This window comes from Monodon monoceros, unplaced genomic scaffold (genome assembly GCF_005190385.1).
Source record: "Monodon monoceros isolate NGI ecotype Baffin Bay Population unplaced genomic scaffold, NGI_Narwhal_1 Super_Scaffold_5, whole genome shotgun sequence".
Lineage (NCBI taxonomy): Eukaryota > Metazoa > Chordata > Mammalia > Artiodactyla > Monodontidae > Monodon > Monodon monoceros.
In genome coordinates this window covers 113,985,563-114,013,023 of record NW_021703782.1, presented here as the reverse complement: position 1 = coordinate 114,013,023, position 27,461 = coordinate 113,985,563, and the positions used below count along the sequence as shown (strand labels likewise).

Here is a 27,461-nt window from a genome sequence, read left to right as displayed (position 1 = left end):
GCAGTAACCCACCAGTGTCTGTGTATTGAACCACTTGGCCTTCATCCTGAAGGCGGCGGGGAGCCCTGCATAGCATTTCAACCAGGAAGAGGCTGGCCTAAAGTAGGAGCTGCAGGAGCTGTTCCTGGGGCTCAGGGGCAGGCAGGGCTGGGCGGTGGCCGGGAGAGGAGGGGCAGCACTCAACCTCACCAAGGAAGCAGAGAGGCAGGCGGAGGCCACCCAGAGGTGCTTCTGGTCTCTTTGCTGGGCAGCTGGAAGTGCTGTTGACTCAAGGGTCACGGTCTTTGTGAGGGGACAGCACCTCCTAGCAGTCTACAGGGCGGCTGGGAGTGGGTTCAGGCCACACGGCCAGACAGTGGCTGGGCTAACACAGCCATGGACCTGTCAGTGGCAGGAGGGCCATGGCGGTGTTTTCTTAGTAGTAGCCCTGGGCCCTGGCTCGGGGCTCTTATCCTCTGAGCTTTTCTTGTCCCCAGGCAGGGAATATAAGGGCAGCCTGGTGGGACTAGCCCAGAAGAGTGGGGACCAGCGTGGGGAGGGCAAGAGCAGAGAGGAGAAAGGCAGAGGGGAGGGTGTGTGCCTGAAAAGCGCTGGTTGGAAAAGGAGGGCCAGTCAGCTGAGGGCTGGGTGGGGCTCAGAGGGCCCAGCCCAGTGGTCAGCAGGCAGGGGGGGTGTCTGTCCTAAGCAACCTTGGGGCCTGGGAGACTTCAGGGGACTTGCGTCCCAAGTATGCTCTTCAGTAGCCACCTGGGCCCAGCTCGGGAGCCGCCACCCCTGCCTCTGCCAAGTTTCATCTGAGTGGGACTGCGCCCTGCTCTGCATTCTCCCAGCAGCCCAGTCTGCACAAGGGCACAGTAAAGGGGCACCCAGCTGGCTCACAAGTGTATTTAATGACTCCAGCTCACAGCCCCTCCCTGGCAACCCCGGTTTTGTCTCCAGCGAGCGGTCAGTCAGCAGAGGTTCCCTGACAGGTTCAGGACGGGGTCCAGGGACCTTGGGCCTGGAAGGGAAGGGCCATCCTCTCTCCTTGTGACCTGCGGGCAGGGGCAGAAGATGGGTCATTCTGCTTGTTTTGCCCCCCTGCCCCCATCCCCTCCCCTGCCTCTGCCTCTGCCCCTGGTACCTTTGGTAGCTGCTGGGTGGAGGCTGTGGGAAGGGGGTCCCAAGCACAGGGCCTCTGGGTGCTGCACATCTCACAGCCGGGTCGGCTTGGGGCATTGATGAAGGTGCAGGAAGGGCAGGGCCAGCCGGGCTGGGGAGGTGAGGACACAGTTACTGCTTACCCATTCCTTCAATGCCCACAGCCTCCTAGGCCCTCCCTGCCCAGTCCCTTGCCCACCTGAAGGGGGTTGGGCAAGCTGGAGCCAGCTGGCTGAGGGGCTTGGGGCAGCCCCAGTGACTGAGGAAACAGGCGGCCTAGTTCCCCATCCATCTTCTGGGGGTGCTGAGGATTGCGTCCTGCCATAGAGGGAATAAGGCTCAGGACCATGTCAGGCTGCACCCCACCTTCCTCATCCCACTCCAATCAAGGACTGACCTGGGGCCTCTCGGGGGGCTGAGAGGAGGTAGAGGAAAGCAGGATCCCCATCCCGCCGGACCCCATAGAAAGCAAGGCTGTATTCGGGGACACACAGGCACCTCCCGATGACCCAGCGCTGCACAGCCGGTGGGAAGCCAAACTCCGAGAATACCTGGGGCCAGAGTGTCGGAATGTCACCCAGGTCCCCCCAGCAGGGCTCCCCAGACCCCGTGCTCACCTGCTCCTGGAGGGCCCCGATGGTGGAGTGGGGGTGGACTGCCAGCGAGATGTGGGCAGAGGACGCAGCATCTTCAACTGTAACCTGTAGCCTAGGCCAGAGTGTAGGTCAGCGGTAAAGACCGGGGACCTGAGAGGACTGGGAGGGCGGGTGAGATGGAAGCCCCAGGCCTTACCTGATGGGGCCGGGAGGGAAGCAGGCCTCCTGGAGCTGGATGCTGAGGGCCACGTGATGCTGGGCCAGGATGGCTGCTGCGTGGGCTGCCCGCTTCTCATCCCCACCCTCTATGGCCCGGGTCAGGTGCCCTGCTAGGTCCTCTGCAGGGGAGAGAGGGCCGTCACAGCCCCCCGCGGGCTGCCCCCCAGCCCCTCCAGCCCCCTGCCCTTACCTTTCTCCATCAAATCTCCAGGGCGCCTAAGAAGATCCACCTTGGGCTGGGGGGCCTTGGTTGCAGGCACTTCAAGGAGACTGGGCGGGGAAACAGGGCACGTTTCTGAGCCTAGGGCTGGGGTCAGGCTGTCACTGCCTAGGAGGGAAGATGTGGGGTGGGCTGATGGTCTCCTGAGATCTAGCCCCCAGCTGAGTGCTCACCCAGGCCTCTGCTCTCTGACCTCAGGTTTCCGGTACCTTTGTCTCCTCCCTCCTCAGCTCAGCCCCTGCCGGGGCCCCGCCTTGGCCACACTTAAAGCCAGGCCTTTTCCCCAGCCTTGGCCCTTGCAAACTCCAGAGGTCCCAGGTGACTCCACTCAGAGCTGCACCTGGCTCTTCCTTGGGCTCTGGAGTCCTTTTGGTCCCTTCTGCTGCCCAGTCCCACCCGTGCCCCTCCTCCACAGAGGCCGGGCCCCTTCTCTTGGCCTGTACAGGCCCTCTCAGCCAGCCGGGAGGCTCCCTGGCCTCGCAGCAGAACCAAATGAGGTCCTCAGAAGGAGCCCACCCCATACTGCTCACCAGGAGCCCTGCAGTCAAGATGGCCTCTTTTTTTTGTTTGTTTTTTTTTTGCGGTACGCGGGCCTCTCGCTGCTGCAGCCTCTCCCGTTGCAGAGCACAGGCTCCGGATGCGCAGGCTCAGCGGCCATGGCTCACGGGCCCAGCCGCTCCGCGGCATGTGGGATCCTCCCAGACCGGGGCACGAACCCGTGTCCCCTGCATCGGCAGGCGGACTCTCAACCACTGCGCCACCAGGGAAGCCCCAAGATGGCCTCTTTGTTGTCCTCGGGGACCTCCATCCTCTCTCTTGGCTCTACCATCATCACAGAACACCTTGGGCTGCCCCCATGCCAAACCCTCTCCAGCCGATGCCTGCCCTGGGCATGCTGCCGTCTCTGCTTCTTACCACCCACTTGAGGCCCTGCCCACGCGGTGCTGATGCGGCTCCTGTGGTGTCCTCAGTATTCTGAGCTGTCCTCCCACCGAGGTAAGCAGGGCTCCCGAGCGCCGAGCACCAGGCCTGGCCTGGCCTCAGCTGAGCCCGAAAGATGTCATGCATACTGTTGCCTTGGGGCTTCTGTACCTGCTGCTCCCAGGCCACATGGTTCACCCCATGATCTTTAAATTTCACTCAAGGGTCACCTTAATGAGGATTTCCCTGCCACCCTATTTTAAATTGCAAACCCCTCCCTTCCAGCGCTCCCATCCTTTCCACCATCTGACAGAATTTATTTTACTTATTTTATACGTCTGTCTCCTCTCTGGAAATGCCAGCTCCGAGAGAGCAGGGATTTAAAGTTTTATTCATGCTAAATCTCTAAGGCCTTAAAAGAGTGCTTACTACAGGTGCTGAACACACATTTGGTGAACCAACGGACAACGAATGAACGAAAAAAAAAGGCCTTTCCTTCTCTGCCGATGCTGTCGTCTTCATCTCAGTGTATGGTTTTCTTCTCATCTCTGACGGCTGTTCTGATGCATCTGTGGACTTTCCCTGGTGCACTGTCTGCCTTCCCGACCCTCTTCTCTTCCCACTTCTCTCTTCTGGTGACCTTGGTTGACCTTTTCTACCCCCAACCTTTACCTCTTTAGAGCCCCAGCCCCAGTCCAGATCCACCTACCTCCCTTCCCTCCCCCGTTTAAGAACTTGACCACCTCTGTGCCCTCCCAAAAAGGCCCTCTATCTGGGAGCTCCCCAGTGTCTGTTCCTTGCAGCTTTCTGTCTCAACCACTCACTCTTCCATTTAAACCTCAAGGAAATCCAGCCAATTCCATCTCCTAAGCATCTCTGAAACATCCTTCTTCTCTCCGGCCCTATCTGCATCACTCACACGAATGCAGGTCTCAACCAGTCTTAAGTAGCTCGAATCTGAGCCTGTCACTCTCCCACTGAATACCTTCCCAAAGCTTTTCATATAGTCCGTCTTCTCACCCAGGTCCTGAGGGCCTGCGTGCTCTGCCCCTCCACACTTGTCTGGCACTCCAGGCTCCAGCTCTTCGGTCTCTGTTCCTTTTCTCTACTTCCTCCCTCCTGGGAGCCCTCCCAGAACCCCAGCAGTGGGTAAGGTGGGCTCAGCTTTCCCCACTACTCCCCCCCATCGAGACCTGGGGGGTTGGGGCTACTCCTGTTCTCTTGCAGAACTAACACTATCCCGGTCCCAGTGAATCTTCACTCCAGGGCACTGACCATTCTGTCCTTCCACGGTGGCACCTCGGACCAGGGCTGCCCACCGCCGAGCTTCCTGAGGGTTGGCGAAGTGCAGGCTGAGAGTCCCAGGCCCTCCTGGTGGAGGTTGCAGCTCATGCTGGCTGGGGCCTCGGACGGTGTAGGAGACGGACTCCAAGGGCCACTCCAAACTGACCTGAGGAGGAGGAGAGTCTGGGCTCAGTGCCTCCCCCCAGCACATACTGCATGATGATCAAAGGAACACGAGGTAACATTTGCAGGCCACTTTCACTGTCCTGAGTCCTTTACACGTATTATCTTATGAAACTCTCACAATAGTCCTACGAAGGGAGGTACCAGCATTATCCCCATTTAACACACAAGGAAACAGAAGCAAAGAAAAGGTAACTGCTCAAGAGCACGCAGCTGGCGAATGGAAGGGCATGGCCTCGGGTTCAGCGGCCAGCCCCCGCCGCCCCGACTCACCGCCCCGGGCCCCGCGCCAAGCAGCTTCAGCCGGAAGCGCCCTGGTCGCTCGGGGTCCGCGCTCAGCTGCAGCCTCCGCAGCTGCGCCTCTGCGTCCGGCCCCGCGCCCAGCGGCCTCACCGCGGCGTGCACGGCCAGGAGCACCGCAGCCGAGCCACGGTCCGAGGCCGCAGCCGCGCCGTCCGCCGGCGGCGCCATCTCCGGTCCGGTCCCGGCCCGGCCCCACGAGCCCGCTTCCGTGGCCTCGGGCCGCTGAGCGCCTCCACCGGCCGGAAACTGGGACCGCGAGCCTGGGGTTCCGGGCGTCGCCCGAGCGTTGGAGCCGTCTGACCCTCCCGCTTCGCCCACGATGGACATGGCCAGAGGGTCTTCGGACTCCGGCGGGCGAGGCTGGGCTTGGAGGCCTGTACTCTGGGCAAAGCGTCAGTGACTGATGCACCGGCCACAACTGGAAGGCCCTACAGGCTCGGCTGGGGGCTGCAGCCCAGCGGCCCTGTCGACCCCCGCGTCTGGCGGGAGCCGGACGTACTCCTAGGCTCCTTCTGGGCCGCCGCCCGCCTCTCGCCGCCCACCGAACACTCAGTTGCCCCCTCTAGCCCACACCTACAGCACCCGGGGCGGAGCCGGCGAGGGGCCGCGACCAATGAGCGCCAGGGAGGAAGGCGGGTTCGCACGGCCGAGAAGATGACGGACATGCGCCACAGCCAGTAGGAGTGGAAGACAGGACTGAGCGGCGGGTACTGCCCCCAATGGCTCTGCGAGCTCCCGGTCCCGGCGTCTGGAGCGGGCCATTCAGACGCGTGGGGCCGGGCCTGGCGGACGCTTGTTGTTGTCCGGCCCGGGGAGGTAGAGGTCGTTCGCTCGCTTGCTCGGGCCTTCTGTGGCGGTCGGCGGGCAGGTCGGTCGCGATAGTCGGGCGCCGTGCACGGGCGAGGCTATGTCGCGGTGGCAGATCGGATGGGCCGGCGGGGCCGGGAGTAACGGGACGTCGCTGCGGAGCTTCTTTCCCCAGATACAGTGCGGCCCGAGCGGAGGCCGCGGCGCCGCACTCCGGTCCTGAGGGGTCCGCGCTACCCGGGGCCCGCACCGCCTTCTCACCCGCACCGACGCCAATCGACCTGACCCTGCCTGGTCCGGTCCGGCCCGATTGAGCGCAGAGTAAGCAGGTAGGGGTACGCCCTGTGCCCGGCGCCGACTCGGGCCCTCCAGAACTACAGCCCCCAGCAGGCTTCGCGCTGGAGCGCACGCGCGCCTCCCGAGGCGCACGGCTTCCTGGGACTTGTAGTTCGCGCGGCTTGGCTGGGGTTCCCCTTAGGCCCGGCAGACGCTGCAGCGCCCTAGCTGCCCGGCTGACAGGCCCTTCGGGGGCCGCGGGGCCTCCCTCTGCTCCCTGTCGTACTTTCGGAGAAAAACGGAGGAGCTCACTAGAAAGCAGCCTGTAGAACAGGAAAGAGCGCCGCGTCCAGGTGACGGCAGGGCCGAGCCCCAGGTGATCTGGTTCCTAACTGGGTGCGGTTCTTACCCGGGCTGAGGATCCCGGCCGGAGGGGCACTGCAGGAGTCACGTCCCTTCGCGGGCTCGCAGGGCCCCCCTTGGTGGGTAGGGCTCTTGTGTCGGGATGGGGGGTGTTGAGGGAGAGACTAACCCAGCAGCCCCGGGGTTAGCAGGATCCCCGGTGGGTCCCCCAGCCTGGCCCAAGAACTCCTGTGAGGTGCAAGAGGTGTGGCTGATCTGGGGCCTGGACATGCCGCTCTCATCACCTCTCCCGCCAGTGCTGAAGGCCTGGGAGCAGGCTGCAGGAGGGACCCAAGTTGTTTACAGCGGCGCCACTTACTGGGAGGAGGGCTGAAGGTGGAGCCCCAAGGGCCAGACACCCATGGACTGACCTGCATCCTCAGGTAGCCGTAGCCCTTCGGAGCACAGGACCTCCTCCCCGGGGACATGAAGCTGTTGGAGAACTCCAGCTTCGAGGCCATCAACTCGCAGCTGACCGTGGAGACAGGAGATGCCCACATCATTGGCAGGTGAGGCCAGGGCTCTGGGGCTGGCGTCTCAGAGGTCACTCTGCCCTGTCTCTGGGTTGAGCCTGCGGGGGTGGCGTGCTTCATGGTTGTGCCTGCGTCTCTAGGATTGAGAGCTACTCGTGTAAGATGGCGGGCGACGACAAGCACATGTTCAAGCAGTTCTGCCAGGAGGGCCAGCCACATGTGCTGGAGGCACTGTCCCCACCCCAGACCTCGGGCCTCAGCCCCAGCAGGTGAGCCGGGCAGGGCCTGCCCACTGTGCACTGGCAAGCGGGGCAGTGCCAGGCTGACGCTTCTCTCTGTGCAGACTGAGTAAGAGCCAGGGTGGCGAGGATGAGGGCCCCCTCAGCGACAAGTGCAGCCGCAAGACCCTCTTCTACCTGATCGCCACGCTCAACGAGTCCTTCCGGCCGGACTACGACTTCAGCAGAGCCCGGAGCCACGAGTTCAGCCGGGAGCCCAGCCTCAGCTGGGTGAGGGTCGGGTCGGGGAAGGGACCTGTAGGCCCACAACCATGCTTGGTGTCCTCCCTAACTCACAGGGGCTCGGCCCGGTTCATGCCTGCTGCCCTGGGTCCTCGTCAGCCCTGACTGTGACCATCCTAGGTGGTGAACGCAGTCAACTGCAGCCTGTTCTCCGCTGTCCGCGAGGACTTCAAGGCCCTGAAGCCGCAGCTGTGGAACGCGGTGGATGAGGAGATCTGCTTGGCTGAGTGCGACATCTACAGGTGAGCTGGCGTCCCTGCAGGTGGGTCCTGGGTGGGTGTCACTTGGGACCTCACACCACATCTCGCCCCACACGCCCCAGCTACAACCCAGACCTGGACTCAGATCCCTTCGGGGAAGATGGCAGCCTCTGGTCCTTCAACTACTTCTTCTACAACAAGCGGCTGAAACGGATCGTGTTCTTCAGCTGCCGCTCTATCAGGTTGGCTGGCACCTGTCCACCTCCCTTCCTTTACCTCCCTGTTCGGCTCACACACCGTTTCCCCAGCCTGGCCCACCCCATTCCTAACTTTGTCCTCCCCAGACACCCTCCCTGGGGTTAGCAGCAGGCTGGGGGTAGGCGGTTTTAAGACTGGTCCCCCCACCCCCAGTGGATCCACCTACACTCCGTCGGAGGCCGGCAATGAGCTGGACATGGAGCTCGGGGGAGAGGAGGAGGAGGAGGAGAGTGGAGGTGGAGGCCGTGAGGGCGGCCACGAGGAGACCAGCACCATGGAAGAGGACAGGTGTGTGACGGTTGCAGTGGCCTCCCTCCCTTCAGCCTGGGGTGTGCAGGGCAGGGTGGGGCCCCCTCTGCCTGGTCTCCTGAGTGTGGGCTCCTCAGAACTCACTGTGTGCCACCCGTTGCTCAGGGTCCCGGTGATCTGTATGTGAAGAAGAGGAACAGAGGCCCTCGCTTCACCCAGCTTCAAACAGTGCCTGGACCTGCCCACCTGAGGGGTCCCAGGGCCTCCACAGCTGCTGGCCAGATCCTGGCGCTGCCACAGCACCAGCGCCACTCCAGGCCACACCTGCCTAGCCCTTTGGCTGTAGCCTGTGGATGTCCCCTCAGCCCCACAGGCTCCCGCTGCCCACGCTGTGGCTGGACTGGACAGCAACGGCACAGGGCCTGGTGGGAAGAGCCACTGCCCCGCCCAAACGAACTGACACGGGCAGGGACAGCTGGACCACAGAGTTTATTTTTGTATTTTGTGCAGGGTCAGGCCTGGACCTGCACACTCCAGCCCAAAGGGCCGGAGACCCAGCAGGCGGTCCCCAGGGGTCATCCGCCCACTTGTACTCCCCACCTTGCCCATCGGGCAGCGTGCACTGAGTGTCACTTTGCTGCAGCTGGTTTGCTTCCAATAAAAGTTTCTGTGACTCAGTGCGCATGGAGGCTCATGAGGCGTGGGGGCGGGGCCTGCGTCGAGGGCGGGGCCTGCTGCGTCTGGTATCCTAGCAACGGTCCTAGGGGGCTGTTGAGCCGCCTGGACCCCGCGGCTCCTGAAATGGAGCCAGAAGTGTGGGACGCAAGCAACCCCTTTACCATAGAAGGCGACCACCTGATTCCAGACCTGGACCTGTATGATGCCGACATCTACGACGTCCCGGACCCAGGACTGCTCAACGAAGAGGATGGTGAGGTGGCCCGGCCTCGACCCCCAGATGGCCCGCTTGGCCGCAGGCCTCACTCAAGCGCTGGTTCTGTCCTCTGGGAATGCAGCACTCCCCGGGCAGTCCCCTAACCTGGCAGGCCCCTCAGGAGGGGCCTTGGCTGCCCACGACCTCCAGGGTTAGGGGCCCAAAGGCCACACCGACAGGGCTTCCGCTGCCGGTTCGCAGAGTCATCGTTTAAGGAGGCGGCCCCACGGCTTTTTACCAGCAACTCTCGGTGGCAGAATGTGACCCCGAGCGCCCGTGCCCGCCAGCTGTGGCTGCTCCTGCGTACAGGCCTCCAGACTTCTGTGGAAAAGGTGCGGCTTGCCCATGGCATCCGTCTCAAGGCCTCTTTCCGGCCCGGCTCTTCCCCTAGGGGTCCCCTGCAGGACCCCAGCCCAGATCCTCTTGGCTCCCCTAGGTGGGTGCTGCCTACACCCCCGCCCCCCAACCCCTGGCCCCCGCCAAGTTTACGGCAGGCTTGCTGGTCCCGGTCCGCAGGAAAAGAGAGCCGAGCTGCACGTGGCGCGCTTGACGCACGGGCTAGAGCTGCTGCGCCGCCTGGAGGTGGCAGCCGGGCTGTGTTCGGTGGCACAGGACCCCATGGGCAGACGCTTCGTGGTGCTGGACGGTGCCGGCCGCCTGCACCTGCGCAGAGAGGATGGCTGGGCACAAGAGAAGCTGCTAGCTCCGGTCGCGCTTACAGGGCTGGTGGCACTGCCGGGCGAGCTGGGCACTGTGGGCCGCTTTGTGGGCTGGGGCCCAGCGGGGTTGGCCATCCTAAGGTCCGACCTCAGCCTGCTGTGGCAGAGTAAGCCAGTGGAGCGCAGGGTGCCGGGCCGCGAGCCAGTCTGCTGCCTGCCGGTGCCCGACGCCGGGCTGCTGCTGGTGGCGGAGGCGGGCAGAAGCCTGGCGCTCTGGAAGTTCCGTGCGGGGGGTCGCTGCCTGGTTCCCCATGGGTCCCCTCTGTGGCTGCCGCCAAACCTCTCGGGTGCGCTTGCGCGTCTGGCTCTCGGGCCTCAGCATCCCCCTCACGTCCCACGCTGCTGCGCAGCCTGCGGCTCAGCCGTGCTCACCTTTGATCTGCACACCTGGGCTCTCACAGATGTGCGTCGGGATCTGCACAAAACGTGAGGAGGGGCCCAGGGGCTGGTGGGAGAGGGGGAAATCATGAGGTGAGTCCGCGACACAAATCCGGTCGTGGCAGGGGTGCCGGCGCGTGCGCACGCGCGCGCACACACACACACACACTGTAGTCCTGAGTCCACGGGCCTCCCTTTCCCCCCTCAGCACCATCTCCGACCTGGTGTACTGTAGAGAGGCGGGGGCCATGGTTACAGCTTCCCGGGACAGCACGGTGAAGGTGTGGGAGGCTGACTGGCAGATCCGGATGGTGTTCGTGGGACACACAGGTGTGTCGTGTGTGGCTATTGAGGCCTGGTCTCCCCTCACCCTGGGCACAGCCCTGCCTTTGAGAGCTCCGGGCACAGGATCTCCACGGGCTTCTGGCCAAGCTTCTCCGCCCTGGTCATGACCCTGACCGACGGCTCCCCTTCCCTCAGTCCCTGGTGCGCAGGAGTGACCCGAGCCCCTCCCGCAGGCCCGGTGACTGCGGTGGCTGTACTCCCGAGCACGGCCCTTGTGCTGTCGGCTTCTCAAGACGGGACGCTGCGCACGTGGGACCTGCAGGCAGCGGCGCAGGTGGGTGAGGTGGCGCCAAGTCGCTGGGGCCCGAGGGGGCCGTCGGAGACCGTGAGCCATCTGCTGGCTCCCGCCGGCCCCGGCTGGCCCTTGCTCGCCTTGCGCGCCCGCAGCGTGGAGCTGTGGCGCGTGCGGGAGCTCTACTCGCCATTGGCCCAGCTGTCGGCGCCAGTGCTCCACCTGCAGGTGGCGCCGGCGCTGCCCTCGCCCATGGCCCCGCAAGCGCAGCTGCCCACGCGCCTCGTGTGCGCCTGCGCCGACGGCTCGGTCTACCTGGTGTCGGTCTCCAGCGGACACACCGTGAGCGCGCTTCTGCTGGAGCCTGAGGACTGCGCGGCCGCCGTGGCCTACTGCCTGCCCCGCGAGGTGCTGTGGCTGCTGACGCGCGCCGGGCACCTGCTGTGCGCCAACGCAGCACGCTGCCCCATGCGCGTGCTGCACCGCCTGTGCCCGCCGCCGCCCCCGGCGCCCCGGCCTTGCTGCCTGCACCTTTACAGCCACTTCACGGACCCCGGGAGCGCGTTTGCCACCTGGGAGATAGTGCGCCAGTACAAGGGCGAGCTGTGCCGCAGTGACGTGGCCGGGGCCTGGAAGGACAAGAACCGGTGGGTGCCGGAGCCAGCCAGGGCTGGGCAAGGCGGCCGGGTCCACACCAACAGGCTGTGGTCACCCATAGGTACCTGCTCGTGGTGGGGCACACTGATGGCACCCTGTCCGTACTTGAGTTGCGCTCCTCGAAGACGGTCTTCCGTACGGAGGCGCACGGCCCAGGCCCCGTCACCGCCATTGCGTCCACCTGGAACAGCATCGTGTCCTCCGGTGGGTACCTCTCCTCCCTCCACGGCCGGCCTGGGAACCCCTTCCCTCCCCAAAGGCCCCACTGTGGCTCCCGTCCCCACAGGGGGAGACTTGACCGTGAAGATGTGGCGCGTCTTCCCGTATGCCGAGGAGAGCCTGAGCCTCCTGCGCACCTTCTCCTGCTGCCACCCGGCGCTGGTGCTCTGCGCCCTCGGGAATCGCATCACCGTGGGCTTCGAGGACCTGAACAGCGCCACCTATGGCTTGGTGCAGTTTGGCCTGGGCAACAGCCCACGCTTCGATCACCGGCCCCAGGACGACCCCACGGACCACATCACCGGTGAGCGGGCAGGGCAGAGGTGAAGTCCGGGCCGCCAGATGGCTCTGGCCCCTGACCCTGAGTCCTGGCCCCCCAGGCCTGTGCTGCTGTCCCACACTCAAGCTGTACGCCTGCTCCAGCCTGGACGGCACCATCGGCATCTGGACCGCGGAGAACCGCCTGCTGCGGTGGGCGGGGGGTGGGAGAGGGGTGGGGGCTTGCCTCTGCTGCTGCCTCCGTGTTCTGTTCCAAGGAGCAGGGCCAGACTGTCGGTCTGAACAACCCTCCAGGCTCCTGCAGCTGAACGGTGCCCCTCAGGCCCTGAGCTTCTGCAGTAACAGTGGGGACCTGGTGCTGGCCCTGGGCTCCTGCCTCTGCCTGGTGGGCCACAGGCTCTACCTGCCCACATCTTACCTGATTAAGGTGTGCACTGAGCACAGGTAGGCGGGGTGGGGCTGCTGTGGGCAGACCAGCCACCGAGGCCAGGGCTCCAGGCTCCTTTCCCCTGCTCAGAAGCTGTGCCAGGATGTCCCTGATGTGGTGGATGATCCTCCACTGCCGCTGACCAGCCAGGAGTCGCTGACCTCAGCCCAGCTGCAGAGGCTCGCCAACCTGCGCGGGGTGGCCAGCCTCAGGTCTGCTGGCAGGCCCAACCGAGCCGTCCCGGAGGCCCCGACCTGGCTCCCCTGGGTCAGGGCCTGGCCGAGTGCTCCCAACCTGAGACCCCAGGGCTCCCAGGCCCCTTGGCCACCCACCGCAAGCCCGTCCCAGTGCCGGCCTTCCCACTCCTGGCTGTTTGTGCTTCCCCACCAGGGGCCTGGCCACCACCCCTGGGTCCCTGTCCCAGCCTCTGCCCTATCCCACTGGTAATGCCACCCAGTGTCCCACCTGTGTCCCTCCCTGTCTGCAGCACAGCCTCGTCTTTCATCCATTGCCAGATGGCCACGCCTCAGCAGCCAGTGCTGGAGAAGGTGGGGTGGCTCCTGACCCCTTCTCCACCTCAGGGACCCAGCCCTGCCCCCCAGCCCCGGCTCGGGCCCTTCCCCTTCAGTCCCTGGGGCAGGCCTGGGATCCCTGTGCTTGTCTAGGGGCACGCAGCAAGGCTCAAGGAAGAATGCGCTGACCCCTGACCCTCACCCCAGGACTTGGAAGCCTTCATTGCCCGGGACCAAGACCTTCAGCAGCTGAAACTGGGGCTGGTGGACCCTGCAGCCCGGCGCCCCCCCTCCTGGCAGCAGTGCCAGGAGGCCTTTGATAACTACCTCCGTCTGATTTATGGCCCTGATCTGCTGGTGAGTGTGGGGCCTCCCCAGTCCCTCCCTTCACCCGGAGCCTCTGACACTGCCCGTCTGCCCTGCCCTCCCTGCCAGGGCAGGTATTCCGGAGGAGAGTCCCAGCAGTGGAGCACCGTGACCCTCACAGTGGAGAGACAGACCTGGGACGTGTGCGCCCTGCCCAGAGATGTCCCCGATCTCAGGGGCGTTGAAGCCTCGCCACCACAGGATCTTGGGACCCTGGGCCAGCGCTTTGCCCCTCCCCCCACCACCCACCGGAGGTTGCACAGCAGAGCATCCCAGGTGAGGCTTACCACCACTCCCACCCCTCTGCCTTCACCTCATGGTCCCCACCCCACCCCCTGGCGACTCCTTCCACCCCAGCTGCTGGCCCGCTCCTCCCCGAGCCACGAGCTGGGCCTTAGTCTACACCTGCAGCTGCAGTGGGAGCGGCTCCACGGGGAGAAGCCTGTGGCCCCGGATCCACTGTCCTCCCACCTGCAGCGCAGGGTGAGGGGCCCAGGTGGGTGGAGGCTGCCGCCCGAAGGCAGAACTGCAGGGACACTGGAGTCCAAACTCGGCTCTGAGCCCTGTCCCATCCCCAGATCCCCCTGCTGCTGAAGAGGCGGCCCCAGGAGCTTCTCTCCAACCCCAGGGGCTTCTTCCCTGCCGCTGTTCAGCCCTATGAGGTGAGACCCCTTGCTGTCCTGAGGCCCTTCCCTCCCCGGGGGGGCTCTCCTTATGTACCCCATGTCCCCTTTGCTGTAAGCCTTTGTGCCCAGCTCTGACCCGAGGGCCAGGCCCACCTGCACCCCTCACCCCGGGCCCGGTTTTGCCGCTGCTGCTCTCCGTGTGCCCTGACTCCTCACTCCGGGAACTGGCTGCCAGAGGGCCAGGGACTTCGGAGCTGGAGCCAGGCGAAGCCAGAGCCTCTGCCAGCGGTTGCTCCTGCAGCCACTCCCTAGCGCGAGGGTTGGGGGGCTGGGGCCTCTGTGCACTTTGTCTGCGAGACCAGAGTCCCCTCCCTTGAGGGGAGCAGAGTCGGTGGGAGCCGGCCTTCCCACTCTCTCCCCCTCCGGATGCCCAGACAGGCCCAGCCCCTTTTCCCCACACATCTGGCACTCTTACCTTCCCAGGTGGGTAACGGATCCTTCCAGCTGCTACTCCATCTACCCAAGCCCCCGGTAACCCCCCTCGAGCTCCCATTGTCCCCTTCTTTTTTTTTTTTTTTTATTTTTTGGCCACACTGCGTGCCTTGTGGAATCTTAGTTCCCCGACCGGGGATTGAACCCCGGCCCAGCAGTGAAAGCACGGAGTCCTAACCATTGGACCGCCGGGGGAGTCCCTCCTACTGCCCCCTTCTTATCAGCGTCTCTGCTCCAGGACCGGGGGCTGAGTCCTGTGGAGACCATGTGGGTGTCAGGGCTCCCCAAAGGCCGGCTGTTACCCAGATCTCCGTCCTCAGTTACCACAGCTGATACCACACTCGCTGTCTGCCCTTCGGCCTGATTTCTAGAGATTCTCTCTTCCTGTGTGTGTGTCGTGGGCAGGGCGTGTGAGCCCCACTCAGCTCTCGGACGTCAGGCGGGCAGAGCTGGGCTGGTGGCCGGGGTGGTCTCTGGGGCAGGTGGAGTCCAGGCCCTCAGCCTGCGCCGCTGTGCTCCACCTGCAGTGCTGGCGGCGGCCCATCCGCTTCCCGGGCAGCGTGCCCAACTCGGTGGTGCTGCAGCAGATGCGGCAGCCTGTGGAGGTCAGCGGCCTCGGAGCCCTTGGCAAGGCAAGGGGCGGGGCGAGGCGGGGCGGGGCGGGGCGGGGCCGGCTCCCTGACGCGCCCGTGGCCACGCCTCGCTCTCCACTTCGCAGCCAGGAGGGAGCCGGGGCGACCCGTGGCTGCCGCGGGGCACGAGGCGGCGGCGCGCCAAGCGGCAGGAGAAGCGGACCCAGTTGTGGGGAGGGGAGGGGGAGGAGGAGGGCGAGCAGGGTCTGGACTGGGCCTCGGACTCGCAGCGCCCCCACACGCAGCTCTCCGACCAGCTGCTGGAGCAGGAGGCTCAGGTGGGCGTCCGGGGCTGGGCTGGGCAGCGGCGCAGGAGCTGCCTGAGGCGGGCAGGGTCTGCAGCTGCTGCCGCTGCCCCTAGAGCCCCGAGGGTCGCATCCCGAAGCCCATGGGCTCCCGCGAGGACACCGCCAGGGCCGAGACCTGTCTTCACTGCCCCCAGTTCCACTACGGGCACTCGCTCTGGGAAGAGCGCTGCGGGCATCTGCCTAGGTTCCTGCATTTTTTCGTCGGCCAGAACTGGTTCAAAAAGCTCTTCCCCATCTTCACTCTGCAGGTTCGGGGGAGTTTTGGAGGCACGGGCTCAGGTACGGGAGGGGAGGCTGGAGCGCCCGGGTGCGGCGCAGGGGGCCAGGCCTCAGCGCCAGATCCCTGCAGGCGTACCCCGAGGTGGGCACGGTGGAGGGCCTGGCCTCGCTGTTCATGGACCTGCTGGACGAGGCCTCCTGGGCAGACCGTGTGCACATCCTGCACGCGCTGCTGAGGCTGCTGCCCGACGTCAGCAGAGACCTCTGCAGCCGGCTGCAGGGCATCCTCGTGCGCTTGCTCAACCTGGACCAGCCCCCCAGCCTCCAGGTGAGCTCCTAGTCCCGAGACCGGCCCCGCCCCGCCCCGCCCCAGGCCTCGGGCCCCAGTGTCGCTCCCTCTGCGCTCAGGACAGGATGCAGAAGCAGTTTGTGATGCTGGCGCTGCAGCTGCTCCTGGCCTGCTCCCTGGAGTCCCGCGAGGTGGTGCTGGAGCTCCTGTGCTACGTCCTTTACTCGCCAGCCTCCTGCCGGTGAGTTCCGCTCCCTTCCCTCCCTCCTCCCCGATGCTGCCAGGGAGGCCGCCCAGAAGCCTCCCACGCCTGTACACCTGTCCCAGGCCGGAGCTCAGGAAGCTGCTGGAAGGACTCGGCCTTCAGGACCCGCACGGCCTCCTGTTCAAGGAGATGATGACCTGGGTCCAGGGCCCGGAGCGCGCCTCCAAGGCCGCACTGCGCAAGCGCTGTTGCCAGAAGCTGGAGGAGATGGTCTGGCAGCTGAAGGTCTGGGCGGGGGCGGGAGTGAGGGCGGGGCGGGGGCGGGCCACCTGTCCGCAGAGCCTGTCGCCTTCTCCCCAGGCTTTTCCCAAGTGCAGAGGGGAGAGCCAGGTGAGGCCAGCGGGCTCCTTGCCCCGCTCTGGCTCTGCGCCTCTTCCATCCTCCCCCATCCCTCACCCCTCCCCCATCTCCCGGGATCTTCCTGCGCCTCCCCAGGAGGGAGTCTGGGGTGGGGTCTCAGGCTTGGAGCCATGGGCATCACCTCTCCAGCCTCCACTGGCCAACTCCCCAGCAGATGGAAACTGTGCCGCCATCTGTAGCCAAGTTGTCAGAGATGCTGCCTGAGGTCTCAGAGACCTCAGCACTTCACCCTCCTTCGAAGGAGACCCTGTCGCAGATTTCCATGGTCTCTGGGGCAACTGTTCATATCTCTGTGATGCCCTCAAGCGTCTCCCGGACGCCCTCACCGGTGGTCTCACCCGGAGAGCCAGACTTGGCCGCCCTGGAGTTGCAGGCCCAGCAGACGCTCGCACAGATGCGCTTTGGGCGGACCCAACGTGCACTGTCTGGGACACTGACACACTTCTGCCCCTTGCCTGAGGCCCACTTGCGATCCTCCGCGCCAGCTGCACTGCCTGATGAGCCACTGCCTCTGGAGCAGACGACCTGGTCACAGTCAAAAATGCTGGACCTGGGGCCCATCGACGCACTCAACTTCTTCTGCGAGCAGCATGGGGCTCGGCAGCAGGGCCCCCTGCAGGAGGAGCCCAAGACCCCGCCCCCTCGCCCGCCCCCACGGAGGCCCAGCATGGTGGTGCCACAGCTCCGGGAACCCCGGTGAGCACGCCACGGGTCCCTGGAAGAGGCTGGGGCAGAGCCTGTGTGGAACAGCTGAGGCGCGGGCTCAGCCAAACCTGCCTCCTTACCCTCCAGGCACTACTCCATCCTCCGGCTTCAGGAGGCCAAGGTCCAGAGGTCTCCAATGAAACTGAGGGGTGAGTAGGGACAGGGATAGAAATCGGACCCTGACCTCTACCCCACCCCAGCCCAGTTCCCGCGGAACACTGACCCCACCCCAAGGTCTCACTATACTGCTGGCCCCCAGGCCGAATGCTGTCCCGGCTCTGGGCGGGCCGCACCCTGGATGGCGCCATCCGGATGCTGAAGCTGCCACTGCCCCGGGTGGAACTGCAGCCTTTCCCCCCAGACTGGCCCAGTCCTGCCCGTCCGCTGCCCCCGCAGCTCCTGCAGCCTGCCCTGCAACGCTACTTTCTGCCAGATGACATGGACCCTGACAGCTACAGCTGAGCTGGCTGGTGACCCTGGCCTGACCCTGCCTCCCCCTTTTCCCTCCAGCATGGAGTCAGGACATGGCTCTCCAGCCGGCTGTTCACCCCAGCCAAGGCCCAGGACCCGAATAAAGTCCAGAGGCCACGGCCAGCTCACTGGATGCCACCTTCACCTTTGGGGGCCCCTGATGTGGGCAAAGGGGGGGTCTGGCTGGTGTGTCATGAACCTGCTGGTGGCCAGCTGCATGTGTGAGGCAGGAGCTGGGGGACTGGTGGGGTCTGGGATGGGACAGGGTCTGGGCTCGGGTCAGCACGTGGTAGAGCAGCGTTCTCGGTGCGGGAGGGCCTGTCTGCCCAGAGAGGGAACCTGCCGCACGGGCATGGCCCTGCTCAGGCACTCAGCCACGGTGCTCAGGAGGGGAGGGGGAGACTAATGGGTGGGCTGGGGAGAGGGGAGGGTCTGGGTGGTCGCAGGTGTGTGTGTGGGAACTTGCAGTCATTTGATGCAGGTGAAACCAGGAGTCGGTCGGAGCTTTGCTACCTTTAGGCTGGAAAGGAGAAAAATTAATGAAGAGGCCCCGTGTGCTTTATCAGAGAAGCAGTAAAGGGGCAGTGTTCTCTGGACCTTTCAACCTAAAAGTCACCAGGAGATTCACCTTGTCTGTGAAGCACAGGGTCTCAGGGCCTCGGCCTTCTTCTGAACTGCCATGACCTCAAAGGGCACTGACCCAACCACACGTGGAGCCCACGTGCGCACTTACTAGGACGGCTTTTGCGACGGGCCTGTTCTAGCTTTCTATATCCTGCTGCTGGGTTGCCTGAGCAGCGATTTCTTTCCTGTATTTTCAGCCTCTGACTTTAGACATTTCTGCTCAATGGCTTTGTGGTTAAAATTGGTCTCCCACACCTTTCCTACAGCCCCTAACCTGCGCAGGGGCTCTTGTTACAGGGCTGCTGAGTGGGCAGCTCTTTCCTAGGCCAAGGAGGGCCAGAAGTGCCAGGTCCAGATAACTGAAAAACTTGACGTTTTTATAAAAGGAACTGTACCTGCTACAACAAGGACTGAGGCCCGTAGCAGTCTGCATCTACTGGTGTTTCTATGTTTTGAACTACAGAAGCAATAAATGCTTTAAAAAATACAGACATCGGAATTCCCTGGCAGTCCAGTGGTTAGGACTCTGCGCTTTTACTGCCGAGGACTCAGGTTCGATCCCTGGCTGGGGAACTAAGATTCCGCAAGCCATGTGGTGCAGCCAAAAAAAAAAAACCAACATACAAACGTGAGAAAGTAGGGCAAAAGTTTAAACAGGTCAAAATCCCCACTAATCATAAAGGAAAACACTAATATATTTATTAATACATATTAATATATAACTTTTAAAATTAGGAAATATATTAATCAAAATATACCATTAAGAGAGTAAAAAGTCAGGCCACAGAGTGGGAGAACATATTTGAAATACATGTAACTAAAAATGGCTTGTCTCCAAAATATATAAAGAAGTTCTACAAATTAATAAAAAAAAAAATCACACAACCCAATTAAATGTATAAAAAGCTAGAATGGGATTTCCACTATAGATGTTAAAATACCAAATATATATATAGCAAACATAAATACATATTTTTTTCCACTTCCTGACTGTGTGACGTTAAACAAGTTACCCATGTTCTCTAAGCCTCAGTTTCCAATCTATGAAATGTGGATGATAATGCTATGATACCTCACAGGACTGCTGTGAGGATTAAATGAACTGTTATATCTAAAGAACTTAGGAACAGTGCTGAGCACAGCATAGGTAGATAGAAAACAAAGCCAGAACCCTTCCTCACATCATTTATGAGAGTAATTTTCAGATGAAGATTGTAATGTAGAAAATAAAACTATAAATATATCAGAAGGTAATTTAGAAAAATAATTAACTTAGAACACTCAGAAAAGACAGATATATTTCCTGATTTAAAAAAAAAGTTATGGCAAAAGACAACATAAAGACAAAACTCAAAGCAGATCATACATGTAAATGTAAAATTATAAAAATTTAGGAAGAAAACATAAATCCTTTGGACCTAGCAATTGATGAAGAGTCTTGACATAACGCCCAAGGCACCATATGTAAAAGAAAACAAATCAATAAATTGGACTTCATCAAATTTTAAAACTGCTCTGGGAAAGGCCTTGTTAATAAGATGAAAAGACAATCTACAGACTGGGAGGAAATAGCTGCAAATGACACATCCACAAAGGACACATATCCAGAATATATAAGCAACTCTCAAAATTAACTAAAAACCAAACAATCTCCTTAGAAAACAGGCAAAAGACACAAAACAGACATTTCACCCAAGAGGAGATGAAGATGGCAAACGAGCACATGAGAAGATGCTCCACATCACCATCCATTAGGGAAGTGTAGATTAAGAATGGCTCAGATTTAAAAAGTGACGCCACCAAATGCTGGAGATGTGGAGCAACTGGATCTGTGTACGATGCTGGCGGGAATGTAAAATGGTCCAGACACTGGAAAGCAATTTGGCAACTTCTTGAAAAGCAGGACTCAGCAATCACACTGCTGGGCATTTATCCCAGAGAAATGAGGACTTATGTCCACACAAAACCATACTATGCACCAATGTTTATAGCAGCTTTATTTGTAACAGCCCCAAACTGTCAATGACACAAAGGTCCTTCAACAGGTGAATGGCTGGCTAATCTGTGGCACATCCACACCATGGAATACTTCTCAGCAATAAAAATAAATTATTAACGCAACAACCTGGATGAATCTCCAGATAATTATGCTGAGTGAAAAAAGCCAATCTCAAAACATTCCATTTAAATAACGTTCTTGCGATGACAAAATTATAGAGGTGAAGAACAGATTAGTGGTTGCCTGGGGTTAAGGATGGGCAGGAGAGGGCGGAGCAGGAGGGAGATCTCTGTGGTGATGAAGCTGTTCTCTATTTTGACTGTGACATTGGTTACACGAATCTACACAAGGGATAAAGAGGCATGGAAGGACTTCCCTGGTGGTCCAGTGGTAAAGAATCCGCCTTACAATGCGGGGAACGTGGGTTCGACCCCTGGTCAGGGAACTAAGATCCCACACGCCGCAGGGCAGCTAAGCCCGTGCGCCACAACTACTGAGCTCGCGCGCCTCAACTAGAACCCGCGTGCCGCAAACTACAGAGCCCGTGCACCCTGGAGCCTGTGTGCCACAGCTAGAGAAGAGAAAACCCGCATGCCACAACTAGAGAGAAGCCAGCACACCACAACGAACAGCCCGCATGCCGCAACTAAGACCCGATGCATCCAAACATAAATAAAATAATTAAATAATAAATCTTAAAAAAAAAAAAGGCACGAATCTACACACACAATTTCATTTTGACACTGTATTATAGCCTCATAAGAGTAACCACTGAAGAACCTAGAACAGGCAGCTTTGTAGAGACAGAAAATAGCCATGAGGTCACTGGAGGGGTTGGGAGGTTAGAGTTCCTGCTCTGGGGGGTGACAATGTTTTGGAAGCACACAGTGGTGATGGTGGCAGAATGTTGTGGGTGTGATTAATGCCGCTAATTATACACTTAAAAATAATTAAATGGGGGAATTCCCTATTGGTCCAGTGGTTAGGACTTGGCGCTCTCACTGCCGAGGGCAAGGGTTCAATCCCTGGTTGGGGAACTAAGATCCCACAAGCTGTGCAGCACAGCCAAAAAAATGGTCAATTTTGTTACACGTATTTTACAACCATTTACAACAGTTAATGTAACACACCAGAAACCACTGAATTTAAATGGATGATCTGTACTGTATGTGGATTATATCTCAATATGTTACCGAACGGAACTTGGGTCTGCTTGCCTGAGGCACAGCGAAACCAATCTGCTGACACCGGGCTGTAGTGAAGGAGGGTACAGCGTTTATTGCAGGTGCCAATCAAGAAGAACTGGCAGCTCATATTCAAAAGACCTGAACTCCCCAGTGGCTTTCAGGGAATGGCTTTTAACGACAGTGTGAGGGAGAGTGTCATGGGTTTCGTGATCAGCTCGTGCGCAGTTCTCTGGTTGGTTGATGGTGAGGTAACAGGGTACTAGGTATTTTGGAAATCTCAATTATCAGTTTTCTGCGGTCTAAGTGCTGGTGGTCAGCATGCAGTTAACTTCTTCCACCTGCTGGGGGCTTTAGTATCTGCAAAACCACTCAAGGATATGGCTCAGGATGTTATCTATAGCCTTCAAGTAGAACTAAAGGTCCTTGACTTTGTTTTATGGCTAAACTATTATTACTTTGTCTAGACTGCTCTCTCTTTTTTGCTACGTTTTCCCACTTCTCTGATTCAATTTGCTCTTTGGAACTCAGGGACAGCCTAGGAGGCTAAAGCTCCTCTACAAACAAGAGATGGGGGACGTGGCGGTGGGAGGGGGTGTCTGTCCCCAGGAAGGCCCTGCAGGGTCCTGTTTGGTTTCAAATAAAGCTATTTTCAAAAAACACACAGAAGGGACTTCCCTGGTGGCACAGAGGTTAAGAATCCGCCTGCCAATGCAGGGGACACGGGTTTGAGCCCTGGTCCGGGAAGATCCCACATGCCGCATTGCAGCTAAGCCTGTGCACCACAACTACTGAGCCTGCGCTCTAGAGCCCACAAGCCACAACTACTGAGCCCACGTGCCACAACTACCGAAGCCCACGTGCCTAGAGCCCGTGTTTCGCAACAAGAGAAGCCACCGCAATGAGAAACCCACGCACCACAACAAAGAGTAGCCCCCGTTCGCCACAACTAGAGAAAGCCCACGCACAGCAACAAAGACCCAGTGCAGCCAAAAATAAATAAATAAAAATAAAACAAAATTTAAAAATTAAAAAAAAAAAACAAACTACAGAAGGGCCTCCCTGGTGGCACAGTGGTTAAGAATCTGCCTGCCAATACAAGGGACACAGCTTCCAGCACTGGTCCGGGAAGATCCCACATGCCATGGAGCCACTAAGCCCGTGCGCCACAACTACTGAGCCTGAGCTCTAAAGCCCGCAAGCCACAACTACTGAGCCCACATGCCACAACTACTGAAGCCTGCGTGCCTAGAGCCCGTGTTTCGCAACAAGAGAAGCCACCGCAATGAGAAGGCCGCACATCGCAACCAAGAGTAGCCCCCGCTCACCGCAACTAGAGAAAACCCACGCACAGCAACGAAGACCCAACACAGCCAAAAATAAATAAATAAATTAATTAATTAATTAAAAATAAATAAATAAAAACACACAGAAGCCTCCTTAAAGGGGCTTCCACTGGCCAAATTGAGGATCAAAATAATGACAGTAAAGTATTATATTTCTTTGAATAAACTAGGAATCCATGAGACTACATTGACATAAATAGGTAAAGAGAAAGCTTTTTTCCCTACAATAAATGATAAAATTAGAAAATAGCCATTTGGAAACCATCACAGTAAAAACTAATTCAGAGAAAAAAACAATACATGCAAAAACTAGGGAGTGAAAGGTGGATGAGGAACAGAGTGTTTACATAGCCTCAAAGTATCCCCCCATAAAATACTTACTAAATACAAGAAGAAAAAGAGTAACCTGACAGGGAAGAAGCTTGGGCCACTCCATCATAATTAAGTGATCAAAATAAGCCTCTCCCGCGCTGAGACAAACTGACATTGTGCCACCTGATTGGACAGGATGAAAAGAACCCAGGATTTCCTCCAGAGCATTCCTGCCAGAAACGCACAACCTGAATCTAATCAGGAGACAACCAGACAAATACAAATCGAGGAACATGCTACACGATAGCTGGCCGGTGGTCTGTGTCAAGGGCATGAAGAGCTGTTTCCACCTGGACACAAGAGGTGAGACAAAGGTCATTACTGGGGTGACCTGGGAATTTGAGGTCTCAGGGTCAAGGCTATATGGGGGTTCTTTGTACAGTTCTTGTACCTTTAACTTTGAAATCACTTCCAAACACTTTGGATCTTTTAATTCACCGTGGGCATATTTAAGGCTCCCTAGCTGGTGATTACTGTAAACACATCCTTGATGCAGTCAAATCACGGGCCTGCTCATTAGTCCCCTGCTCACGCCAGTGGGCCCTGAAGGTGCACATTTCTGTCTCAGTCAAAAGTACCCACCAGAGGGCATCATTTACCTAGGTTATCCACAATATTCTAATTCCATACCTTGAGGAATTTTCAACTCTTATGGCCTGGCCGGGATCTGTGTGCCCGAGCATGTGGTTGCCTTGGAGAGGTGGCACGTCCTTGGACTCATCCATCCTCTTCCTCAATTTCCATGGGACTTTCAGGAAAGTTTAGATTGGGATTGAGGCTATGGGTCTCAGGCGGGGCAAGTCCCGGTTCTTGGACGTTATGACCTCCTGACTTCAGGGCCATATTTTTCCCTGTAAGTGGCTCTTCTGGGCATCACTGCCCCTAGAGGCTTCGTCCTAGCCCTTAGTGTGAAACAAAAATAATATCTATTAAGAGGCTTATAATCTATGTAAAAGTAAAGCACATAACAAATAACCCATGACTCAGGTAATAAGTGGTGGGAAACCCCGATATTAGAAAAGAAGAAAGGTCTCAAATCAATGACCTCAGCTTCTACCTTAAGAAACTAGAAAAAGAACAGCAAATTAAACTCAAAGTAAGCAGAAGAAAGGAAACAGTAAGGTCAAAGTAGAAATCAATAAACTTGGAAAAGAAAATAAATTAATGAATCCAAAAGGTGGTTCTTTAACAAGACCAATAAGGGCTTCCGTGGTGGCGCACTGGTTAAGAATCCGCCTGCCAAAAAAAAAAAAAAAAAAAAGAATCCGCCTGCCAATGCAGGGGACGCGGGTTCGAGCCCTGGTTCGGGAAGATTCCCACATGCCGCAAAGCAACTAAGCCCGTGCGCCACAACTACTGAGCCCGCGCGCCTTGAGCCTGTGCTCCGCAAGGAGAAGCCATCGCAATGAGAAGCCCGCGCACCGGGACGAAGAGTAGCCCCCGCTCGCCGCAACTAGAGAGAGCCCGCGCGCAGCAAGAAAGACCCAACACAGCCAAAAATTAAAAAAAAAAAATTTTCGCAAACTGAATACAACCATATATAAAACCGAAAATACATCACGATCAAACGGAGAGTATGCCAGGGATACACTAGAAAGGCAATCACTGTAATTGATCCTGCTTTTCTTCCCGCGAAGACGGATGTTTGCCAATCATGAAGAAAGAGGGAATGTAATCGGTCTGCTATCAGCGGCTGGCAGGACCCCCAAGGGACGGTGCCATGCCGGGGCCCAAAGCTTGTCCCTGCACGACCCCCACCACCGCGCAGAGCCCGAGGTCCCCGGCTTCCGGCCGGCAACCAATCCCACAATCCCCCGGGCTTGGCGTGGCCCCGCCTCCGCGCGCCGGTCCCGCCCCTTGCGCAGAGTCGGTAGCCTCGGATTGGTCACTGGGGCTTCCGGTACCCTGGTGGGCGGGGCCGCTGCCCACCTGTAGGCGCACCACATAGTTGAGCTTGCGTAGCGGAGCACGCGGACAAGCATGCGGGAGAACGAAGGGGTCGTTGCTGGGTCAGCCGGTGGCCTCGCCTCCGTAGGGTCGCCGATACTGGAGGCCGGCCCGAAGGCGGAGGCGGCGAAGCTGCTGCCTTTCCTGGCGCTCGGGGCGCGGGCTGACCTGCAGGCGGCGGCGGCGCAGCATGTGCTGGCGCTGACCGGCTCGGGGCCCGGCCGCACGCTGCTGGCCGGCCAGGCGGCACTGCTGCGGGCTCTGGTCGAGCTGGCGGTGGCCCCTGCTCCAGCCCCGGCCCGAGACGCCGCTCGCGCGCTAGTCAATTTGGCTGCCGACCCTGGCCTGCACGAGCCGCTGCTGGCGGCCGAGCCCGGACTACCTGCCCGCCTGCTGGGCTGCGCTTTGGACCCACAGTGGCCCTGGGCCGAGGAGGCGGCCGCCGTGCTGGCTAACCTCAGCCGCGAGCCGGTGCCATGTACTGCGCTGATGGCGGCGCTGGCGGCCGCTGAGCCCGGGGAGTCGGGCCTGGAGCGGCTGGTGCTCGCGCTGTGCACTCCCGGCTACAACGCCCGCGCGCCCCTGCACTACTTGGGGCCGATGCTTTCCAACCTCAGCCAGCGTCCTGCGACGCGCGCTTTCCTGCTGAACCACGACAGGTGAAGCCCAGGGCGCTCGCGGGGAGGGCGTGGAAATGAGCAGGGACGGCACTGAGTGGTCTTTCCCTCCAGGTGCGTGGTCCAGCGTCTGCTGCCCCTTACCCAATACCCGGACTCCTCGGTGCGCAGGGGCGGGGTGGTGGGGACACTGCGAAACTGCTGCTTCGAGCACCGTGAGTGGTGGTGAGGAAGTTGCCGTGTCGGGGAGTGGGAGGAATAGACTGGACCCTGGGGCCCCTCTGGACTGGCCTCCATTCCTGTTTTCTCCCCAGGACACCATGAGTGGTTGCTTGGGCCTGAGGTGGACATTCTCCCCTACTTGCTACTGCCCCTGGCTGGGCCTGAGGACTTCTCCGAGGAGGAGATGGAGCGTGAGTGGCTTGGGTCGAGCCTCAGGGCTGGTCTGGCAGGAGGGGAGGCCAGTGGGGGGAGAGGCAGAAGGAAGTGTCCAGATCAGGGCCCCTTCTGAAACCTTCTAGCAGGGAGTTGCTGAACACAGATGGGCCTTACAATGGCAGGGTCTTGCCTAGCAGACCAGGGGCCAGCATAGGGACCCAGTGAATTCACTCCTAGGGCTGCCCGTTGACCTGCAATACCTGCCACAAGACAAGCAGCGAGATCCTGATGCCGACATCCGCAAGATGCTCATTGAGGCCATCATGCTGGTGAGCCAGAGTACTGCTACATTAATGTCACCCCCCCACACACACTTATATATTAGCACACTGATGTCTGGATAACCTCTGTCCTCTCCCAGCTGACGGCCACGGCACCTGGTCGGAAGCAGGTGAGGGACCAGGGAGCCTACTTGATCCTGCGCGAGCTGCACAACTGGGAGCCAGAGCCCGATGTGCGGGTGACTTGTGAGAAACTCATCCAGGTGGGTGCAGGGTTGGGGGAGTGGTGGATGTCCACAGTGTGCCAGCCAGCTGCTCACCTGCTTCCCCTGCCTGCCCTGCTGGCAGGTTCTCATTGGGGATGAGCCAGAGCATGGCATGGAAAACCTGCTGGAGGTACAAGTACCTGAGGACGTTGAGCGACAGCTGCAGCAGCAGGACCGCCAGGAGCAGAGCAGCGCGAGCGGTGCGGCAGCAGCTGGAGCTGTGGCCCCAGAGACGCGCTCAGAGGGAGCTGCACCCACCTGAGGCCCGCGAAGCCTGCCGCCAGCTCTGGGCCCACCTTTGCTCGCCATCCGTCCAGGCCTCCCAGACCGGGTCTGTGTGCAGCCGCCCCCAGGCCTCTGGGTCCCCTGGCTCTGTGCTCTGTTGGCTCCAGCAAGAATGCTGGTTGCTCAGAGGAGGACTGTTCAGCCAGAGCTGGCCCAACCCTATGACTTGCTCAGGTATCTCCACGGGGATGGCCAGCAGGGCCGGACAGAAAAACACTGCAAGCCCAAGGGGCTAGCTGGAGCTTCCCAGTCCCAACGGTGCTACAGGGGTCTGGGCATAGGGGGGCACCCAGGTGCTTGCAGTGCCCCTTGGTACCAGTCCCACCCCAGGCCCCTCCATCCTGGGGCCCTGCCTGAGACCCAGCCTCAAAGGGCTCACCTGTTGAGGTTTTCACCAGCCACAGCCTGTCGTGGGGTCTACCCAGGGCTGCACCCCTGTGGCCTGTCCTCGGAGCACTTGCTGGGTGTTGCCTCCCCTTCATGCTCCCCACCTTTCCACTTGACCTGTGCCCAAACCTGCCCTTCGCTCTTTGCAAGCTCCTCAAGTCCTATTTCCCAGTCCTAGGCTGACCTGATGCCCTTGCTCTCCCCCACTAGCTAGGCCCTCTCGCTGGTCAGCTTGCCTGAGCCTCAGCTCCCCAGAGCCCCTTGCCTGCCGAGCTGAGAGCCTCCCTG

At 59.9% G+C, this 27,461-nt stretch overlaps 4 protein-coding genes across 8 annotated transcripts; 3 read left to right on the top strand and 1 right to left on the bottom strand.

The window, feature by feature from the left end:
* Positions 1-869: 869 nt before the first annotated feature.
* SHARPIN (SHANK associated RH domain interactor) lies at positions 870-5,432 on the bottom strand. Of its 2 annotated transcripts, XM_029202281.1 has the most exons (9): positions 4,837-5,432; positions 4,372-4,546; positions 2,146-2,283; positions 1,933-2,074; positions 1,758-1,848; positions 1,538-1,691; positions 1,340-1,458; positions 1,124-1,252; positions 870-1,034 (listed from the first exon to the last, which is right to left on the bottom strand). In XM_029202281.1, exons 1-9 carry the CDS (start codon positions 5,191-5,193, stop codon positions 951-953), a joined length of 1,389 nt encoding a protein of 462 aa, XP_029058114.1. In that variant the 5' UTR covers positions 5,194-5,432; the 3' UTR covers positions 870-950. The 2 variants fall into 2 exon arrangements, with proteins under 2 accessions (XP_029058114.1, XP_029058113.1); XM_029202280.1 differs by having other exon boundaries at positions 1,538-1,848; positions 4,837-5,240.
* Positions 5,433-5,664: 232 nt separating this feature from the next.
* Positions 5,665-8,730, top strand: MAF1 (MAF1 homolog, negative regulator of RNA polymerase III). 4 transcript variants are annotated; one of them, XM_029202294.1, is made up of 8 exons: positions 5,665-6,002; positions 6,735-6,860; positions 6,965-7,093; positions 7,168-7,333; positions 7,466-7,587; positions 7,668-7,787; positions 7,957-8,091; positions 8,218-8,730. In XM_029202294.1, exons 2-8 carry the CDS (start codon positions 6,778-6,780, stop codon positions 8,237-8,239), a joined length of 777 nt encoding a protein of 258 aa, XP_029058127.1. In that variant the 5' UTR covers positions 5,665-6,002; positions 6,735-6,777; the 3' UTR covers positions 8,240-8,730. The 4 variants fall into 4 exon arrangements, with proteins under 4 accessions (XP_029058127.1, XP_029058130.1, XP_029058129.1 ...); XM_029202296.1 differs by having other exon boundaries at positions 5,762-5,994; XM_029202295.1 differs by lacking the exon at positions 5,665-6,002 and adding an exon at positions 6,261-6,325.
* On the top strand, positions 8,691-20,513 carry WDR97 (WD repeat domain 97). Its single transcript, XM_029203512.1, has 24 exons — positions 8,691-8,983; positions 9,188-9,318; positions 9,503-10,131; positions 10,292-10,413; positions 10,602-11,307; positions 11,379-11,521; positions 11,604-11,840; positions 11,917-12,007; positions 12,110-12,242; positions 12,333-12,454; positions 12,730-12,790; positions 12,962-13,111; positions 13,190-13,396; positions 13,478-13,603; positions 13,699-13,782; positions 14,766-14,882; positions 14,927-15,148; positions 15,232-15,426; positions 15,528-15,725; positions 15,806-15,927; positions 16,014-16,176; positions 16,553-17,007; positions 17,104-17,165; positions 17,276-20,513. The coding sequence occupies exons 1-24, from the start codon at positions 8,746-8,748 to the stop codon at positions 17,476-17,478; spliced, it is 4,917 nt and encodes a 1,638-aa protein (XP_029059345.1). The 5' UTR covers positions 8,691-8,745; the 3' UTR covers positions 17,479-20,513.
* Positions 20,514-24,992: 4,479 nt separating this feature from the next.
* HGH1 (HGH1 homolog) lies at positions 24,993-26,866 on the top strand. Its single transcript, XM_029202285.1, has 6 exons — positions 24,993-25,618; positions 25,691-25,791; positions 25,891-25,989; positions 26,192-26,283; positions 26,376-26,498; positions 26,584-26,866. The coding sequence occupies exons 1-6, from the start codon at positions 24,993-24,995 to the stop codon at positions 26,761-26,763; spliced, it is 1,221 nt and encodes a 406-aa protein (XP_029058118.1). The 3' UTR covers positions 26,764-26,866.
* Positions 26,867-27,461: the final 595 nt, after the last annotated feature.

Coding starts and splice junctions, on each gene's coding strand:
- WDR97 (XM_029203512.1), top strand. CDS start 8,746: ATGAGGCGTGGGGGCGGGGCCTGCGTCGAGGGCGGGGCCTGCTGCGTC. Junction 12,455..12,729: donor CGCGGGGTGGCCAGCCTCAG/GTCTGCTGGCAG, acceptor CCCTGTCTGCAG/CACAGCCTCGTCTTTCATCC. Junction 17,166..17,275: donor GTCTCCAATGAAACTGAGGG/GTGAGTAGGGAC, acceptor GCTGGCCCCCAG/GCCGAATGCTGTCCCGGCTC.
- HGH1 (XM_029202285.1), top strand. CDS start 24,993: ATGCGGGAGAACGAAGGGGTCGTTGCTGGGTCAGCCGGTGGCCTCGCC. Junction 25,792..25,890: donor AAACTGCTGCTTCGAGCACC/GTGAGTGGTGGT, acceptor TTTTCTCCCCAG/GACACCATGAGTGGTTGCTT. Junction 26,284..26,375: donor TCATTGAGGCCATCATGCTG/GTGAGCCAGAGT, acceptor GTCCTCTCCCAG/CTGACGGCCACGGCACCTGG.
- MAF1 (XM_029202294.1), top strand. CDS start 6,778: ATGAAGCTGTTGGAGAACTCCAGCTTCGAGGCCATCAACTCGCAGCTG. Junction 7,094..7,167: donor TCGGGCCTCAGCCCCAGCAG/GTGAGCCGGGCA, acceptor CTCTCTGTGCAG/ACTGAGTAAGAGCCAGGGTG. Junction 8,092..8,217: donor AGCACCATGGAAGAGGACAG/GTGTGTGACGGT, acceptor CCCGTTGCTCAG/GGTCCCGGTGATCTGTATGT.
- SHARPIN (XM_029202280.1), bottom strand. CDS start 5,193: ATGTCCATCGTGGGCGAAGCGGGAGGGTCAGACGGCTCCAACGCTCGG. Junction 4,547..4,836: donor TTGGCGCGGGGCCCGGGGCG/GTGAGTCGGGGC, acceptor CCTCCTCCTCAG/GTCAGTTTGGAGTGGCCCTT. Junction 1,849..1,932: donor TTCCCTCCCGGCCCCATCAG/GTAAGGCCTGGG, acceptor ACTCTGGCCTAG/GCTACAGGTTACAGTTGAAG.